We start from the raw sequence: 18,019 nt of genomic DNA, 5'->3' as shown, positions 1-18,019 counted from the left end.
CAAGAAACTGATACTTGGACTAGTTCTTGAGATGGCAACCAGGAACCCCAAGCCCAACCATCCCACACCGCAGCGGATACTGTGCCAATAAAAACTTACTGTGGTAGTATAGAGTACGTCAATATACTAAGCTTACACTATTAGTATGGGAATTCGCATCATGTACGAGCGCGAAAGAGTATTGAAGTATAAACGCTTGTCTTCTGGCGTAGTATTTGGAACCATCGTATTGTGCAAAATTACGAACGTACACCCCGAACGAGATTGTATTCGCCCCTGTCGCCAGCGACGCGAGCCAATTGAGCCTAGCGACCGCCTTAGATTGGATTGGATTTTTGTTGCGTAGCACTTTTGAAACAATTGACTGCTCGAGTCGAGCGGCTGTACCATGTCGAGCCGTCGGGGATGGGGTCATCGATTTCGAGTTTTATGGTATCTTGACATGCGTCAGAACTTAGTTGCAGTTCGAGGCTCTAACCGAGGCGCCGATAGGCCTCATTTTCACAAGGCTCGCTCGCAATTGGCCGCCTTTAAGTTGTTTGAATCAATTTCAACCCTACAACGTTGACGGCTACTAGAATCATTCAACTGCTTGTGATCTCGAACGTTCCCACAATCGTACCTGACAGCCCCCGCTACATATGTCCTCGGTTGACGTGCAACTCGGGCTCACACACGAGCTCATTTTGCTTTTAGCGTTTAGAGCATGAGCTCACCGCGATCCCCCAAGCCAAAGAACAAGTGGTCAAAGTGTGAGGTGCGAAGTGACGCTGTGAATCTCGAGGCCTTTATCAAACGGCTCAGGATGCCGATCTCTCGATCTGCGTCGTCGCCTTTGGCCCGGGCCACTGGACGGTTGACCGACAAACGCTTTCACGGTTGGCCTCATCCTCACCTCTTCCATAGACAATTGCCCAAGGCGTTGCGAATCGGTCGCCCAGCCAGTGCTACCAGCGCTGGCTCGGACTCAAGTACTACGACGCTACTCGATCTATGAACCAACTTACAGCGCGTAGCACCGCGAAAGGCCCGTGGCAGATGGAAGAAAACGATGCCTTGAAAATGGCTGTCGCGCATCATGGAAAAACTGGAAGCTGGTTGCGGACCATGTCGCGGCGGCGTGCCCTCTCCTGCCGCCTCGCAGGTATTGTGCGTCTCTCCAACATTACAACGAACGCACATCACTCACGTCTGCAACTGCCGTGCACGTAGTCCGAAAAAGTGCCGCGATCGCTGGGTTGGCTACTTGCGTCCAGACATCAACTGGGGGTACGCGATTCTTGCATCTAGTGATATCGAAGCAAATGGATCCTCGTAGCGAGTTTACGGATGATGAGTCTGCGTTGCTCCGTCATCTCGTCTTGACCCAGAGATGGCGCTGGGTCGACATTATCGACATTTGCATGCCGGTATTTTATCGATCCCTTGCGCGCAGACAGGATACCTTCCATGCTTGTAGACGCGCACGGTCGCACTGCTCAAGAAACAGTGCAAGAAACTTGAGCTGCGCTGCTGCATGTCGCCCGGTACACACATCAAATGCTCGTATTGACGATGTCGTTTTGCGTACTAGGCCGCCGCCGATCGTTATAAGGTCCCACCACGTGCAACCCTCGTCCTCTTTCTTGCATATCTTTTTGCGTGCCCATCCATGGGTTCATGGGTCTCTTCTTCGTCGCTTCCGTGAGTCTCGTTGGATTATAATTGTATTTGAATTCCGTTGTTGTTGAAACTGCATTTTGCGTTCTATTTATAGATTTGGCGCCAAAGCTTGTGGTGGACTTGCCGCCAGCTGCTGTTACCACATGGCGCGACAGGACTCTGCGCCACGTACAGCGGCGCGCTGCATTGGCTTGTTGCAAGCGGCTGGCGTGGGTGGCGCCCGTTAGTTTGGCATGTCACTTGCAATTTCGAAGGAATGGTGCTTCCGAGCCTCCAGCGCGGAGCGCCTCGGTATGGCCAGGTCGGTGGCCACAGCCCGTGCGAAGCGGCCGTTGCCATCGAGCTTGCAACATCAGAGGCAGACGATGTCTTTTGGGACGAGATGCAGCACTTGTGCTACTTGGCACCGCCTGTCGTACGTCCAGCTTCCCCCGCATCGTTCGTTATCTGAGCTCATACTACGCCGGCGGTAGATGCTCACCTACGTCTTGGGCTTTCTCCCCGGCGTCGTGAGTTTGATCGTCGTTGGGCACAGTGACGCTGCCGACGTCCAGCTCGTCCTAGGCGCCGCGTCGCTCGCTGACATGTACTTCAACGTGACGGGGTACGACGACGACTCGAGCGCTCTCGATTCGTTTGCTTAGAGAACGCGAATTCTATGTAGGTACAGCATTGGTCTCGGCTTGGCTAGCGCTATGGACACGCTCTGCTCGCAAGCGTACGGTGCTGGCAACCTCCAGCGTATTGGCGTACTCCTCCAGTCGGGTCTTCTCGTGCTCAGCGTTCTTTTCTTGCCGATTTTGCTCCTCCACCTCTTTGCAACGGATCTTCTTCTCGCGTTGCATCAGCCGGTACCGCAACTACATTGCGTTTCCGACACCAACTCGCATCGTAGGAACGCGTCGCGGTCCTCGCCGGCGCGTATGCACGTTGGCTCGTCCTTGGCCTACCCTTTGCTTTTGTCTATGAGCTTTTGAAGAAGACGCTCCAGGCACAGAATGTGGCGCTCCCAATGGTCTATTGCACCCTCGTGGGGAATGCTGTGAACGCGATCGTCGGCTACGTGCTCGTGCACCACTCGGCCTATGGCTTTCTCGGCGCTGCGATCGGTCGGTCGGCCGCCAACATCGCGCAGCCGCTGTGTCTCGGTGTATACTACTGGTGGCATCCGAACGCGCGGGCCTTCTGGCCAGGGTACGCACTCAATTTTTGACATGGACAACGCAAGAAACGGGCGTAGGTGGAACTGGCGGTGCGCGGCGGCCGGCGTCGGCGAGTTCCTGGTCTACGGCGCGCCTGGCATGCTCATGATGATGTTTGAGTGGTGCAGCTTCGAGTTCATTGCGATTCTATCGGGTGCGACGCTGCCGTGGTGCAACGAACGAAAGCTGGCTTACGCGACGTAGGCCTCTTGCCCAACGCCATCGTGTCGATCGGTGCCAAGCCATCACGATCAACGTGTATGCAGTCTTGGACTGGCTCTACTACGGCATTGCCGTCTCGGCGACCGTGCGCGTTGGCAACGCGATTGGCTCCAACGACCCGACGCGCGCTAAAATCGCACTGAAAGCCGTCTTGGTTGCTGCCGCCTGCTTTGCAACGCTGCTCATGGGTCTTCTCTACCTTGCGCGGCAAGCTTACCCGCTTGTGTTTACCCGCGATGCCGAAATTGCGTCGTACGTCTCGCCTGAAGAGACTCTTGTCTTATTGCTTGCGTAGATTGGCGTCCGAGGTGGGTCTCGTCGTCGTCGCCTTCCAGCTACCCCAAGCCATCAACCAGACAACACAGGGCATCTTGCGCGGGTGCGGGCTCCAGGGAAAAGGCGCCGTCATCAACTTTGTCGCGTACCTCATCGTGGGTCTCCCCCTCGGGTATGCGCTGGCCTTTCCTTGGCAACTCGACCTCCCGGGGCTCTGGATCGGCATGGTGTTTGCATTTCTGACCGCCGCCACCATCGGGCTCGGGCTTCTCAAGTGTGCGAGCATCGACCGCATCAGCGACAAAGCGGCCGCGGTTGCCAAGACGACACGGTCATAACTTATTGGTCTTCTCGAATGTTGTGTTTTGGGTTCGAGACGGGCGTTGTAGGTGTATATGATTGGACTGCGCGCGGCAGCGATCAGTTGTTGCCGTACCAGTATCTGCCGAGTTGGCACTGCCTGCAACTGCTTGTCCTTGCTTCATCCAGCATGCATCCGCAGTCAGAATATACGGCCAATACTATAACAATCGCAAAATCGTAAATTCAACCATGCGACTGTAGCACGGTGGCTTTATCCAAGATCCACTCTATCCATCCCCATAGACTGTGGCCGTTCCAGCGCTGCATCAAAAATGCGTCGATTATCAAATTCGTTTGGAGCGAGCTCGGAAGCCTTCGTCCACTCCACTTCGAGCAGGGTGGGAACTGGTCAGAGTTGGACGTGGCTCCGAAATCGCGTGACCATGGATGAGATTCGCACTGGCCACTCACGTGACGGGCGCGATCTACCCGCCCATTTTCTTATCCGAATCGTATGGACCAAGCGCCGCCCAAGACCCCGCGACCGCTTTGGCGCGACGAAGCGACGCATCTCCTGCGCTTGGCGCTGCCTATCGTACGCGATTCACCCACATCGAGCACGACGCACCAACCTCTCATAGATGGCAACGTTCATCCTCGGGTACCTCCCGGGCGTCGTGAGTCTCATTTTTGTCGGTCAAATCCACCGCCCCGACGCCAAAGAGTACCTGGCGGCCGCGTCGCTCAGCGACATGTTCTTCAACGTCACCGGGTGCGTCGCTGTTTTACCTCTCCGACGGTCCTCATTCTGCTCTACAGGTTTAGCATTGGCCTTGGCCTGGCTAGCGCCATGGACACGCTGGCGTCCCAAGCGTTTGGCGCGGGCAACATCAAGCGCATTGGCATTTTGCTGCAAACCGGCAGTCTCGTGCTCTTCGGCGTCTGTGTGCCCATCGCCGTTCTCAACCTGAGCTCGACACACGTCCTTCTCGCCCTCGACCAGCCCGTACGCGTTCCTTTTCGTCGTTCGCTAAGGAGTACTCGGATAGACCCACGTGGCCGCGCTCGCAGGCCCATACTCGGCCTGCCTGGTCATGGGCCTCCCCTTTTTGTACGCCTACGAGCTCCTCAAGCGCGCCCTGCAAGCGCAAAACATTGCTTGGCCCATGCTCTACAGCACGCTGCTCGCCAATGCCGTCAACGCAGGTGTCGGCTACCTCTTGGTGTACCATACATCGATGGGGTACCTCGGCGCTGCGATCGGCCGCGCGACCGCCATGATGTCGCTGCCGCTCAGCTTGCTTCCGTACTTTTATCTGACACCAGGCGCGTGCGACTTTTGGCCAGGGTAATGAGTGTCTATGAAGTGGGACGCATCACGTTGTATAGGCTGCATGCCCGTGCCGCACTGCGCGGCGTTGGCGAGTTCCTCGCCGTCGGCACCCCTGGCATGCTCATGATGATGTTTGAGTGGTGCAGCTTCGAGATCCTCGCCCTCTTTGCAGGTAGGCGCGAGTCTCCGCGCATGTGGTGGCCATGGCGCGTCGTAGGCGTGCTACCCAACGCCGTCATCGCGATTGGCGCCAACGCCGTTACCGTCAACGTGTTTTCGATCGTCGACTGGATCTACTACGGACTCAACGTCTCGGCGACGGTCCGCGTCGGCAATGCGATCGGCGGCGGCGACGTTCCGCGGGCGCGCGCCGCCACGACCGCCGTCCTATCGACCGCCGCCGGGCTTGCGCTGTGCTTTGCGTCGCTTTTGCTTGCGACGCGCTGGGCGATCCCAGATCTCTTTACAAACGATCGCGATGTGTCGACGTACGTACCGCCACAACCTTTGATGCGACAGAGGTGGTTGTGTAGCTTGGTCGCGAGTGTCGTCGTCGTGCTCGTGCTCTTCCAAGTGCCCCAAGGCATCAACCAGACGATGCAAGGCGTGCTGCGGGGCTACGGGCTCCAGAACTACGGCGCCATCATCAACTTTGTCGCGTACATTGGTATTGGCCTACCCGTGGCCTACTTGCTCGCGTTCATTTACGCGTATGGTCTCCAAGGCCTATGGATGGGTATGGGCATCGGCTTTGCCTTTGCTGGCGCCTCGAGCTTGCTTCTCTTGCGCTTCGCCAACATTGAGAGCGTGATTGAGAAGAAGCAAGTCCAAACATTAGAGGAACGGTCGCGCTACGTCATTGTGTCGTAAAAAACTCGTCTGCTTTTGAGATGTAAAGTCGTTTGAGATTGATTTTGATGTTGTGATTGGGATTGGGATTCTGTGTGAGTCCATGAATTCGTACACGAACGAGCTTTTTAAAGGGAAGCCAACGCGTGATATGGGAGGAACGCCAGATATTACTACATGCAACGCTCGCATTGCTGTCGTCGCCGGCTGCCACGTACTAGTATCTACCGGATACCAAGATCTCGTTTCGTATGGCGGATGCGATATCCGGACAGTTGAAGTGACCATCCATGACGTGGCAGCAGGAGGTGCTGTTTTGGATTGCGAGGCGCCACCGAGCATGCACCTGCCACCCGAGAGCTCGTCTCTATACCTTGGACGCCAAAAGAGTTGAACTATATTGCTTGATGCTATTCATACATCCAAGGTTGCACCGAGGCCATCGCTGCCCGCGACTTTGCCGTTGCAGTCATGATACTCTGTGGTGCCACTATGGCGTGCGCGAATACGGGATGATGTTGCCGCACCGAGCGCTGTGATAGGCTGGCGTTTAAACGCTTCGTGCAGCTGCTGTCACATCTCATCTCGCGCGACGAGACTTCCTCCCATCCACGAAATGCCTCTGTCCTGCCGGTGATCCTGCGTATGCGCCCGCCCGCCACGCATTCCGACCAGTGGTATACAAACTTCATGATAAATCGTACAACTTGTACGGGCCATAATCGGGATACTGCGACAGTGGGGCGGGGTCGACTTCGTGCACAAGCGCAACCTCATATTGCAACGTGCCGGCACCAACACACCCGATGCTGCAGCTCTCGCATGGTTTGATTGCCACCGCCGTCGTGCTCACGGTAGTCCTCGCCGTCGTGCTCGCCACTCGCAAGACGAGCGTGCCAACGGTCCGCTGGTATCTTCCTCTCTTGGGCTCTGCACTCGCTTTTGCAGCCTCGCCCGTCGCCTTTCTGCGAGCATGCTGCGCGGAGCATGGATCGGTTTTTCGCGTGCTATTGGCCGGTCGATACATGACGTTCTTCACGTCGCCAGCGCACGTGACAGTTTTGCTTCAGACAAAGGCGCTCTCGTTCGGGCCCGTGGTGCACGACGTCTGTGTCGCAGCGTTCGGCCACGACTCGGGGTTTCCGCACCCGAGCCAGTGGCACTACCGCCAAGTCCACAGCCTCTTTACACAGCACTTTGTCAACGGCACGGGGCTCTCGGCGCTTGTCGAGGCCAACGTGCTCCAGCAGCGACGTGCGTTGCAGCGACGTCTCGCGGCACCTGGCGCGTCCCAGCTCCACCTCTTTTCGTTCCTGCGCCAAGCGCTCTTTGAGTCGAGCTCGCGGACACTCTTCGGCGACGCGTTCTGCGACCTGCACGCTGATTTGCTGCACGATTACGTGGCGTTTGATGACGCGTTCCCGGTCCTCGCCTCGGGCTACGTACCGACATGTATATGAACATCCTATCTCTTTTCTGCCCTATGACGAGCGCTGGGTAGGGCTACTGCGCACGGCCCGCGCTGCCGCCAGCACGATGGCACAAGGCTTTAGTGACGCGATCGTGGAGCCGAGCCTCATGCGTGGCTGCTCGCAGTTCATGCTTGACCGTCTCCAGGTAAGCTTTCATTTGCTTGTGGCGACGACTCAGATCTGAGGGACTAGCTTTTTCGACGCGTGCAGGCCCCGGTGCACAACTGCGCCGGAACCCAACTCGCGCTCTTGTGGGCGACCAACAGCAATTCGGTGCCGACAGCATTCTGGACGCTGTACCATCTCTTGCATGACGTGGCAGCATGGGACGCCGTTCTGGCCGAAGTGCACGAGTACTTGCCGTCGACCGCACTCGAGTCCAAGGCAACGTGGTCCAAAGCCGACCTTGACAAATGCATCGTCCTTGACAGTGCGATTGACGAGACACTTCGCCTCGTGTCAGCGTCGCTCCTTCTGCGCGAAGCGACTTGTGATGTCGAGTTACCCCTCGAGGTATCGCAATCGATACGGTGCATGGGTGTGCATATACTGGCGTGTAGCCGCCCGTGGTGCTGCGCAAAGGCGACCGCGTCGCGATGGCTCCCTTCCTCCAGCACATGGACGCGACGTTATTTCCCGAACCAGAGATCTTTCGGTACGCATCCCTCGACGGCGCTCCAGAAATCATCGCGTTGCAACTAGCTTTGACCGGTTTGTTCACGCAACCCAGGCGCAGCGCAGTGCCTTGCGCCCCTTTGGGCTCGGCGCTAGCATGTGCCCGGGCCGCTTCTTTGCCAAGACGCAGCTCAAGTCGTGCATTGCGCTGCTCATGCAGCATCTCCCGGGCCTCCACTTCGCTTCACTACCAGCGTCGACTGTCGCCATCAATCAGACGCGGGTCGGGATGGGGTATGATGCCGTCGCTTTGTCTATATGCGATGCACCATACGCGATGTAGGGTCTACCCGCCAGCCACGGATACTGTTGTCGTTGTCTTTGACCGCGCCTAGTGCTTATGAGTGTAAGTTTTTTGTCATAGGTGTCCTGTCTTGATGTAGCAGCGCATTTATATGTTCAATAAAATGCATCAACGTGTACCCAAAGGCTGCTCCAATACTCCACATGACTCGTACTTGCATGATATCCCCAAAAAATGCACCAGAATGGAACCACATCCACATTGTGGTTGAGGGACGACTCTATTTTTTGCGTGAAACCGTGATTGCCTTTCTCGCATGCCGGAGCGCGCGCTGCCGTCTCTGCGGCGGAGGTCCTACCACCTCCATCCCGTGTCGCCGTCGGCGCCGCCGCCGAAAGCCAGTCGACACCGAAAGCCAGACTTCCGACGAGACGTGGCCGCGTCGGCGCTACCCGTGCCAACCGACGATGCTCACTTTCGCATGCACATTCCCCGGGAAGGCTCCAACCGCTCGATCAACGACATGATAATGCTTGACGACGATTTGTGCATGGAGCCGCCGCGAGATCACTTTTTGGCGACGCCGCGCGTGCCCGAGGAGCTCCAGGTGCTCAAATCGATTCAGAGCCGCGTCGACTCGGTACCGCGTTCCTGGTTTTCTACTATTTCATTATGTTGACGTAGGCCATGCAGAGCTACGACGAGGCGATGAACCGACCGGTGATCGAGTATGACAACAACCCGGACGAGTACATGCCCGTGACGTGGAAGGTCGGCGAGATCCTCATGGCGACGCATGAAGCCATGACGATGATGTCGGGCTTTAGCGAGCGGCCTTATATGCACGTGCGTCATCGTTCCACACGTATCAAGTTGATAGATACATACATGGAATGCTCTAGGACTTGGACGAAGCGCGGGTGCTCATGTCCCGCGACGCGAACGATGTCGTGGGCGAGCTCGCAAACGAGTGCGCGCCCGGCATTCGGCGCATCAAAAACGTTTTCCAGCAGACGATTTCGCTGCTTCAGAGCATGCGTGCATCGCCCAACGCGCCGTCCAAGCACAGCGCGTTCTCGGAAGACCTCCACAAGCTCATCGACCGCCTCCAAAATGAAAAAGCCATCCTGCTTGGTCAACTGAACGAGACGGCAAGCATGTACACGTCGGTGACTGACACAATCAAAGCCAAAGACGATGAAGTGAAAGGAATCGCAGACAGCCTTCAAGCCAAGACCGAAGAGCTTGCCAAGCTGCGCCAAGAGCTCTTTATCAAGCAGTCGGAAGTCACCAAGAAGCTCGAGAATGACAAGGCGGCGGCGCAGTGGAAGGACAAGTACATGGCCCTGAGCAAGCAGCACCAGGCGCTCGAGTTGCGGGAGAAAGACACAAGCGCCAACCTCGTCAAGACACAGCAGGCGCTTCGCGGCGCGACCGAGACAAGCTTGCTCATTCAGAAGGAGCTCGACGACGTCCAAGCGCAGCGTGTGCTGGAGAAAAGTGCGATGCGCGAGCTCCAGGCGCAGTTGAGCGAACGGCCCAGTCGCCCGAGCGCTTCGAACCCAGGCGTGTGCGCAGACATGGCTACCGAATACGAGTATGAAATCAAGGAGCTTAAAGCCAAAGTGTCGGCACTGAAAGACGAGCTCCACCAGAGCCAACTCGACCACAAGGCGGCGCTCGAGCGACAGCAAAAGGAATTTCGAAACCACTTCGAGCTCCAAAAAGGCGAGCACGGGTAAGACGGCTTTGTATCAACCTTGTATCAAGAAGCGATGTGTGGGTGTAGGTTCAGCACCGCACACGATGAGATTGATACCTCCCGATTGTTTCTGACGCAGCCGCGGGTGCTTGTGCTCGAGCCGCCGCGCCCCGAGACGGCCGAGTTCGCCCTTGCCGCACTTCAAGAAATCGACGACGACGACGCCGATGACAATGATGAAAATGCCATTGAGCTCGACGACACTTCGTCGCTCGCCACGCTCGAGGAGAGCAGTCCACGGCGCTCGGTCTTGCTGAACCGGCGCAGAACAGCACTCGCGTCGCAAAAAACTCACATTGAAACGCAAGTCGACGGCTTTATCAACGAGGTGTTTGTGGCGCCCGCGACCACGCCGCATGCGCTGCCCGAGATCCAACCGGTAGCCACCGAGGCCTCGGACGACATGCTGCGCAGTACGAGCATATCTTGGTCTATCGGGGTGTTTCTACGGTATGTGGTATGTGATAGACTTGTCGACGGTGTCGGGCCTCAGCATCGTCACCGAACTCCAAATGCAGCTCGAAATGGACAAGCAGCGTGCGCAAAAGCAGTACGTCGAGGCGTTGGCGCAATTTCGGACCGATATGGCGGCCCGCTACGAGGAGACGACGGCAAATCTCGTGGGCCGCCACAAGCTCGAGACGCAGCAAATGGCAGCGACGATCCAAGCCAAGTACCACAGCCTCGTGGAAGAAAAGGACGCGCAGCTCGCAAAGGCCCAAGCCGCGCTTCGGCTTTTCTACAAAAGCATCAACACGTCGTCGGCTTCGACGTACGAGCCGGTAAACTCGAGTTTTTTCTATCCACGTGCTACAATCCTTGGGTAGGACGAGCGACGGCGCAGTGCGCTGCAGTACCAGCGCACGCTCAAAGCTGTGGCGCGCTCGTCGTATCTCATGCTCGCGACGCAAAACGAAGAAACCCAGCGGCAACACCACAACGACATCCAAGCGCTTTGCGACGAGATCAAAACGATCCATCTCGAGGATCTTCTGCCGACTGTCGTGGAGGTACCCGTCGTCGTGACGCCAGTGGTGACCAGCGTTGCTGTTGACGTGGCGCCGCCACCCGCGGCTGCCCCCGTACCCGACGCCAAGCTCGTGCCTCGGACCCTCATGGCGCGGCCGAGCGTTGCCGAGCGACCCATGACACCGCCGCCCATCGAGTACGCGCCACCGAGCATGCGCGATGGCCACACTCAAGTCCGCATACTGTTACTTGTTGGTCTTGGCATCACGATAGTATCCTAGGTGTCGGAACGCGACTGGATGGAGCCCACAGCGATCGAGGCCCCACCGCATACAACGCTACCGCATTACGTTCTTGAAGGCGCGTCCGTCATGCCTTTGGTGCGAGAACTATGTCGATTGAGTTTTGACGAATTAATTGCAGGTGGCACCGGAAGACGAGCTCCTGGCAAGCGTCGGGCGCCGCTTCGGCGCAGAGATGCCGGCGCTGTGCCTCAATCAAGTGCAACAACCAACACTCGGGCTCTCGAAACACCGAGTCCACGAGCTCGTGCATGGCTACGCGACGACGCTCGCCGATATCAAGGCACGCATCAATTGGAACAAGTGGCAGTGCGTGCTCAAGTGCTTGGGGCTCAAGCGCATGGAAGACGTGCTCTCGCTCGAGATGCACACGTCCCATAGCGTCGAGCACGCGCTGGTGCAGCTCCGGAAGCGCTCGGTTAGCAAGCGCGCGGGCTTCTCCGACACGCACCGCGCTCTTCGCTGCGAACAGAAACGTGCTTGGAACGCCTGCATGGACACGCTTGTGACGTACTCGACTGCAACGGTAGTCCAAAAACAACTCGTCTTCTATCGCAGTAGACGTTATAGAAAACTTGCGTAGGAAGGGGTTCGCGACGGCCTTGAGACACCGCAAAGCAGCGCCATCCAGGACACGGAACGGCGGCCCCCCACGGCGATGCTACAAGTGGTCATTCGTCCACCCACGCTCGATCGGTGCGACGCGATGCGCAGAATGACAGGAGAATTAACATAGGATGATGCGTGTAGACCAGCGACCGAGACTACGGTGACCCCGCGCGGCGTGCCCTCCCGAGCTCGCAAACTTCAAGTGCAATTGGAGAATGTTGTGCGCGGCGTCCCGAGCCAATCACCGTTCATGCGACGAAAGGCGCTCGAGTCGATTGAGCGCAGCATGCTGCAACGGCGTCAAGTGTTTGCCGAAACCAATGCAAGCGTCGACCAGACACTACGCCACACACGACCTCCATTCGCACGCACTTAAAAACAACTAGCAACGCGATCGCAGAGCCTTATAAACAGAACTCGTCTTCAAAGCGACTCGGCGTATCCCGGTGCAGTGGCGACAGCGATGGCGTCCATGACGACGGCATGAGCGTCGTTGGTGTCGTGAGCCGCGCGTCCATCACCGGTGCCGCCGTGTCGAGACTCGAAAAATCAAAGCCGTCCATGAGCGAACGGTCCTTCTCGGACGCAAGCAGCGCGAGGAAATCGTGCACGGGGATGTCGTCGAGGAGCTTGTCGAGGTCCCCTCTGCTCGTTGCATAGGCCGGAACCTCGGTGGGCTCTCTGTACCCGGCGCTCGGGTCGTCGATTGGCAGACAAAACTGGGGCGGGCCCATGGCCAGGTGCGCCAGCACGCGCTTCGTCTTGCCTTTGGCCGTCGTCTTGGCAGTCTTTGCGGGCTTGGCCACCGGTAGCGTCTCAGTTTTCCCTTCTTTTCGCTCCTTCTCCAGTCGGTCAAAGTGCTTTTGGGCGTGCGACCGGGTCTGGACGGTCGTGCGTGTCTGTACGAGCCGTGCAATTCGCCGCCAGTCCTTTCCGTAGAGCCCGACGCCTTGGAGAAAGAGGCCATGCTCAATGTCCGACCAGCGGCCGCCGTTGGGCGGCATCTTTCCCCGCTTTGGAAGCACCGATGGCGCCATGTCCGCTGCATTGGACAAGAGCTCGTGGAGGGACACGCTCATGAAGCGGTAAATTCACAACTACGTACTCGACCGTAGATTTGCGTGGTCCATGCCGCTGACCGCCTAATGTTCGCATAAGGTTGTCCCGCGTCCGCAACGAAGGTTGCAGCGGCCGAGGACGACGATTGGTCCGAATTCCAAACGAAGCTTCGACAGCGCGCCACGATTGCAACTTCGAATCCCCGTGGCCGCACAAACAATGGCAGAAGAGTAGTGCGCCGTACGTCGTACACGTACATTTTATACTCCAAAATTGTATGCAGGCGCGATGTAGGCGTACAATTTGGTCGACGGTTCGGCGCGCGCGGGACGACGCGGGACATGCCTGCAGGGTTGCACGCGCCAAACGCAGACAGAGATGCGACTGCTCCCAGTAGTGCATCGATCCTCTTGTACCTGCATGATGCTTGTGGCGACAAGAAAGGTTGCTTGGAATTTTGGGTATTCGGATTGCGCTGTCGTCACCACAACATACCATGTCTTCGCAGCGTGGAGACGACGTGTCGCCACGATACATCGAATGGCCGAGGCGCTGCCGACTCGCTTTTGGACTGCTCTCAGACACCGTTAATGGAACAAACCAACGGAAATCGCTCTCACCAAGTTCGGATTGAGTGATCTCGACACCGCGCCGTCAAAACCAAGGACCCGTGTCTCGTTCGTTAGCTCATATGATATGGTTTGAAATCTTTACACAGACGCAAGACTCCACCAACTATGATATACGTACTATAATAGAAGTGTGCCGAATGTCGGCGGCCAACAGCTCTGCAACGTGCAGGAGTTCGTCGCCTGACTGCAAGACATGCGATCCGTCGTCAGGATGCGCGTAGGAGTTAGAGTCGTCAGGCGTGAGCTTGGACAAATCATCCGTGGCTTGGCTGAACTCGCGAGGGTGGTGTTCCCATAAACATGCCGCGAGCTCCCGCGCCTGAACATGCAGGCGAGCCTCTTGGACCCGGAAGCTCGTCCGTTGACAACTATCGCTTCGTCATGCAGAACCAACATGCACCGAGCAAAGAGCACAGAGCACAGAGCACAAATCAGCCAGCCGCCGCCGCCACCGCCATCAGCCATCAACCTTCAGCATCAAGATCCATATCATCCGACCCCGAAACCCAAGACATCGACCCAAACAAAGAAAACATATCCAACGCGCCACGCCGCCAAAACGAAAACAAATGCATCCAGCCAACCGCCCAGCTCCACGCCTATAGAAGAAAAACAACTCAACATGCCCAGCGCCAAAACGAAAACACTTTCATATACGACGACCGACCAAGACGCCAAAACAAAACAACTCGACCAGTGTCGGCACCACGAGCATTCAACTTCATCAACATCAGACCGACCACCCGACATTTCGCGTCGGTTGCCAAGCCAACGACTTCCATAGCCCGCGAGTTCAAGGAAGCGCCCCCGGGTACCTTCGGGTGTTGCAGCTCCAGGTCGGCCCACGGTCGCATCCAAGCGGAACCCCGCAACACGGGTCTGGCTCTCGACCGCGGACGCTGCTGGTCGATCAAGTAGCTTGACGATGGACCACATAGAAAAAGAAACCCATAGTGGTAATCCCGGTAATACACCGCCTGACAAGATCCTGGCTCCGTGCGGCGACTTGTGCGCTCAGTCGTTGCCGATTAATGCGATTCACTATCTATCTATCTATCTATCTATCTATCTATCTATTTATCTATCTATTAATTTATCCAAACAAACGAGGCCTGTCGTCAGTAGTGGAGTCGCCCAGTGCAGCACAGACCAAGACACGAATCAAGCCACAATGCATGTTATAGCCATTATCAGGTACACTTCTTCCATGTCAGTTCGTGTGGAGCGATTCGCCGGCAAAGACAGTTCGGCTCATCGTTAGCAGCCGCCACCGCTGCAGCCGCCACAGCCACGGTCCGTCGAACAACCGCCTGTCGCGCAGCCACCAGCGCCGCAGCTGCCATCGCCGGCAAACGTGCCACAGCCCCCGTACGCCTCGCCCGAGACGCCACAGCCACCGCCGACGCCGTAGTAGCCGTAGCCGCCGCAGCCGCCAACGAACATGTGCGGCATGTAGTAGTACGGAAGACCCGCGTCGTACATCAAGACGGTGTGGCGCGAGTACGGCTGGCGCACGCGGCCGTCCATGACGGGCGTGCCAAGCACCGTGACGTAGACGGGCAAGGGCGCGTCACCCTCGGGCTTTGTCGCGTTGGCGGCGATGACGGCGGCCGCATACGGCATCGCGTCAACCGGGTACGCTTCGTTGACGCCGAAGAACCGATTGTCTCTGGCGGGCACGGCGCCGTGCTTGGCCCACTTTTTACGCAGCACGAGACGCGTGATCGGGTCGGTCGACTTGTCTTTGACCCACGCCTCGTAGCTTGGCGGGAAGCTCGAGTACGCTTCGCCAAACGTCTGGGACCAGAGCACGAAGGTGTCCGCATACCCTTTGGCGATGTCGCCGGCTTCGATCGTGTCGTCGTGGTTCAGAAGCGTCTTGCGCGACATCAGGTTGCTGCAGAAAGCCGCGTACTTGATCGGCGACGTTTGGTGCGTGTGCCAGACCAAGTCAATGTCCGACGTCGGCACGAGAATCACACCGCGGTCCTTGACCGTCACGAGGTGCATAAACTTGTCGTAGCGCGTGATCGAAGCGGCGACCACAACGGAATGCCTCCAGTACTCGAAATGCGGGCACATTTTGTTGACAAAGTCGAGCTGCCGGAACATGCCTTGAACCAAGTCGAGGTGGAAGCGCCCGAGAATGTTCTGACGGTATACCTTGACCGCATCGCGGATCTCTGAGCGGATGGTTGCAACGCCCTCTCGGCTTACCTTCGAGGCGCCGGCAGCGATTTCTCGCTGCAGCTGGACCAGAAATGTTGCCCACGTGCCGTCATGAGGCACGGCTAGGACGGTCACGTCGCACTCGACGCGGCTACCGTGCAGTGTGGTGGAGACTTTGAACCGCTGGTGCTTGGCCACAAAGGCCGCGAGGTTGTACGTCTCGTAGAGGATGCGGTGGCCGCAGGTTGGACAGCTGATAGCTTGGCTCCGAATGTGCATGAGGTACACCATGGACAAGGGCAGGGCCGCGCCGCACGATGCACGGGGACAGCGCGTGAGAATGTCGACGAGTGGGGGTCCAGATTTAACCCCCTTGCTGTACAAGACAGGGTGCAGCAAATGCACAGTGTGCGCAAAGTTGCCCAAGACGCCGTTGCTGTAGTCGCGCTCGAGACCCAAGAAGAGCTCGTAGAGACTGTCGACATTCGGCAGGCCGGCGACGACGTCATACACCTTCTTCATTTCGAGCATGTGCAGCGTCACTTGCTGGATCGAGACGTTGGAGGGCTTGATGCGAAATTTGCCTTCAAGCGCCTTCTTCTCGTTGATGGCGACCGCGACCGAGAGAAAAGTGTCCCACGTGTCCTTCGTCTCGACGGCCCACGTGTCCGAGACGACCGACTTTTCCAAGTGCGACAAAAAATCCTCGCGCGCCGACGCCGTCGGTGCATTGAGTGTCACCTTGACCTTGCCGTGCTCGAGCAGCTGAAACGGAAAGAAGCGATTCGAGTCAAGCGGCTCGAGCAACCGCGTCGTGCAGTAGGTCATGTTGCACGCAAACTTGAGCTTCTCACCGTCCATGACCTCGAGGGTTTGGCCCGTGAGCACGACTTGGCGCGCCGCCCACTTGGGTACCATAAGAACACGCTCCTTGACCTCGAGGTCCACGACGTAGGAGGTTATCATGATGGACTCGGCGCGGGTGAGCGCCATTGGCGTCTCTTGGCCCGTGCTGCAAGTTGCCAACTGACGTTGTGCACTCGTGCAATAGTGCAATATGGCGAGCCAATCGGTCAAGCGGACATTGATCGATCGCGCCAATCAGCGCGCTCCAATCTTCGATTGACAACCTTAAGATCACCCAAGGCTCCGTCGGATCACAAGGCGGCAAGCAAGCAGCTCCTTGCGAAAACATTGACTTACGAACGCCCATTCAAAATGCCAACGAGACATTATACGTGGTCATTGTATGGATCATCAAGAAACATGGATGCTTTGCCGGGAAACTTTGCCTGGAATGCACGTCGGAATGTGAAGTATCGCATTGAGAAAGATATTTCTTCTCAGCGCCGAGTAACGTTAGTTCAACGGACATGCCCGACCGAGGCGCATGCAGCTGGGGGGCGTGCCAAAGAAGTACACAGCCACCCGCGCTAGCGTTTCTCTGCGACTGGAGCAGCCTATCCATGCGAACGAGCCCTTGATAACGAGCGACTCGGCGAGTTTGGGATAATCGACGCACGACACACACTCGATGGTGGACTTCAACACAGGTCAATACAATCAAGCATTTATGGACCCTTGGCTACAGCATTGTGATCACTTGTGCCTGGAGGATCCCATGGAGAGCTGACGAGCGTGAGCGGTACGTAGACGCGGAGCATACGATTTGTAAACGGTGGGGATGTGCTCGCTGTTCTCAGCACGTGCAAACGAGTTGGAGCCAAGAAGCAATGCGAACCGCCACCGTGCGGAGAGCCAAGTTACCATACTTGAGAGCACATTGTCGGGCAATCGAACCAGAGTCGCCGTGTGGCGAGCGTCGGCGTACTTGTTGTTGGACAGACGATCGCGAAGAGCTGGCATATCCAGGGGTCGAAGGGGCCATGAAGCCGCATCGCGCGCAGCGGATCTCATCCAGGGGACGACCGTCGTGCGAGAACAGAGTCGTGTGCAGGACGTACATGGGTGTTGCTGTTGAAGCCCACAATGCAGCCACGACCGGCGTCGAGTGACCGCGGGCAAGGTCTACATCAACGAGCGCGTTGCTTTGAGCTACTGATTGGTGCCCGATTGCTTGGGTATCTCAATCACACATTCGAGTTGACAGCGACTTCCTTATACGAGCCAATTCGTTCTTGCCTCGTCTTCACCACGAGAAAGCAGCCGCGTGGACCTCCTTTTCTTCGACTCATACGTGAGCGCAAACAAATTGCTTTCGATCGATTAACGATTAACTCGCGTGTGGTACTTAGCCGCTGCCACAGCCGCCACCACAG

The 18,019-nt window shown here is 57.3% G+C and overlaps 5 protein-coding genes across 5 annotated transcripts; 4 read left to right on the top strand and 1 right to left on the bottom strand.

Annotated features, from left to right (window-relative positions):
• Nucleotides 1–2,044: 2,044 nt before the first annotated feature.
• SPRG_11253 (hypothetical protein) lies at nucleotides 2,045–3,700 on the top strand (the record flags this gene model as incomplete). The annotated part of the gene is made up of 8 exons (XM_012350064.1): nucleotides 2,045–2,077; nucleotides 2,136–2,266; nucleotides 2,327–2,513; nucleotides 2,558–2,856; nucleotides 2,903–3,018; nucleotides 3,069–3,098; nucleotides 3,131–3,338; nucleotides 3,382–3,700. 8 exons carry the CDS (start codon nucleotides 2,045–2,047, stop codon nucleotides 3,698–3,700), a joined length of 1,323 nt encoding a protein of 440 aa, XP_012205454.1.
• Nucleotides 3,701–4,179: 479 nt separating this feature from the next.
• Nucleotides 4,180–5,868, top strand: SPRG_11252 (hypothetical protein; the record flags this gene model as incomplete). The annotated part of the gene is made up of 7 exons (XM_012350063.1): nucleotides 4,180–4,260; nucleotides 4,307–4,437; nucleotides 4,485–4,671; nucleotides 4,715–5,013; nucleotides 5,055–5,170; nucleotides 5,216–5,486; nucleotides 5,532–5,868. 7 exons carry the CDS (start codon nucleotides 4,180–4,182, stop codon nucleotides 5,866–5,868), a joined length of 1,422 nt encoding a protein of 473 aa, XP_012205453.1.
• A 785-nt stretch (nucleotides 5,869–6,653) lies between these two features.
• Nucleotides 6,654–8,329, top strand: SPRG_11251 (hypothetical protein; the record flags this gene model as incomplete). Its single annotated transcript, XM_012350062.1, has 6 exons — nucleotides 6,654–7,299; nucleotides 7,349–7,464; nucleotides 7,512–7,832; nucleotides 7,880–7,974; nucleotides 8,022–8,228; nucleotides 8,278–8,329. 6 exons carry the CDS (start codon nucleotides 6,654–6,656, stop codon nucleotides 8,327–8,329), a joined length of 1,437 nt encoding a protein of 478 aa, XP_012205452.1.
• Nucleotides 8,330–8,554: 225 nt separating this feature from the next.
• Nucleotides 8,555–12,256, top strand: SPRG_11250 (hypothetical protein; the record flags this gene model as incomplete). The annotated part of the gene is made up of 10 exons (XM_012350061.1): nucleotides 8,555–8,878; nucleotides 8,923–9,084; nucleotides 9,141–9,976; nucleotides 10,028–10,413; nucleotides 10,469–10,782; nucleotides 10,828–11,202; nucleotides 11,251–11,349; nucleotides 11,393–11,797; nucleotides 11,855–11,967; nucleotides 12,022–12,256. 10 exons carry the CDS (start codon nucleotides 8,555–8,557, stop codon nucleotides 12,254–12,256), a joined length of 3,249 nt encoding a protein of 1,082 aa, XP_012205451.1.
• Nucleotides 12,214–12,968, bottom strand: SPRG_11249 (hypothetical protein). The gene has a single exon (XM_012350060.1). It carries the CDS (start codon nucleotides 12,957–12,959, stop codon nucleotides 12,285–12,287), a length of 675 nt encoding a protein of 224 aa, XP_012205450.1. The 5' UTR covers nucleotides 12,960–12,968; the 3' UTR covers nucleotides 12,214–12,284.
• Nucleotides 12,969–18,019: the final 5,051 nt, after the last annotated feature.

Source organism: Saprolegnia parasitica, assembly GCF_000151545.1.
Source record: "Saprolegnia parasitica CBS 223.65 unplaced genomic scaffold supercont2.61, whole genome shotgun sequence".
Taxonomy (NCBI): domain Eukaryota; phylum Oomycota; class Saprolegniomycetes; order Saprolegniales; family Saprolegniaceae; genus Saprolegnia; species Saprolegnia parasitica.
The sequence above is the reverse complement of the archived record's forward strand: the minus strand, read 5'-3'. Positions and strand labels throughout refer to the sequence as shown.

Coding starts and splice junctions, on each gene's coding strand:
- SPRG_11249 (XM_012350060.1), bottom strand. CDS start 12,959: ATGAGCGTGTCCCTCCACGAGCTCTTGTCCAATGCAGCGGACATGGCG.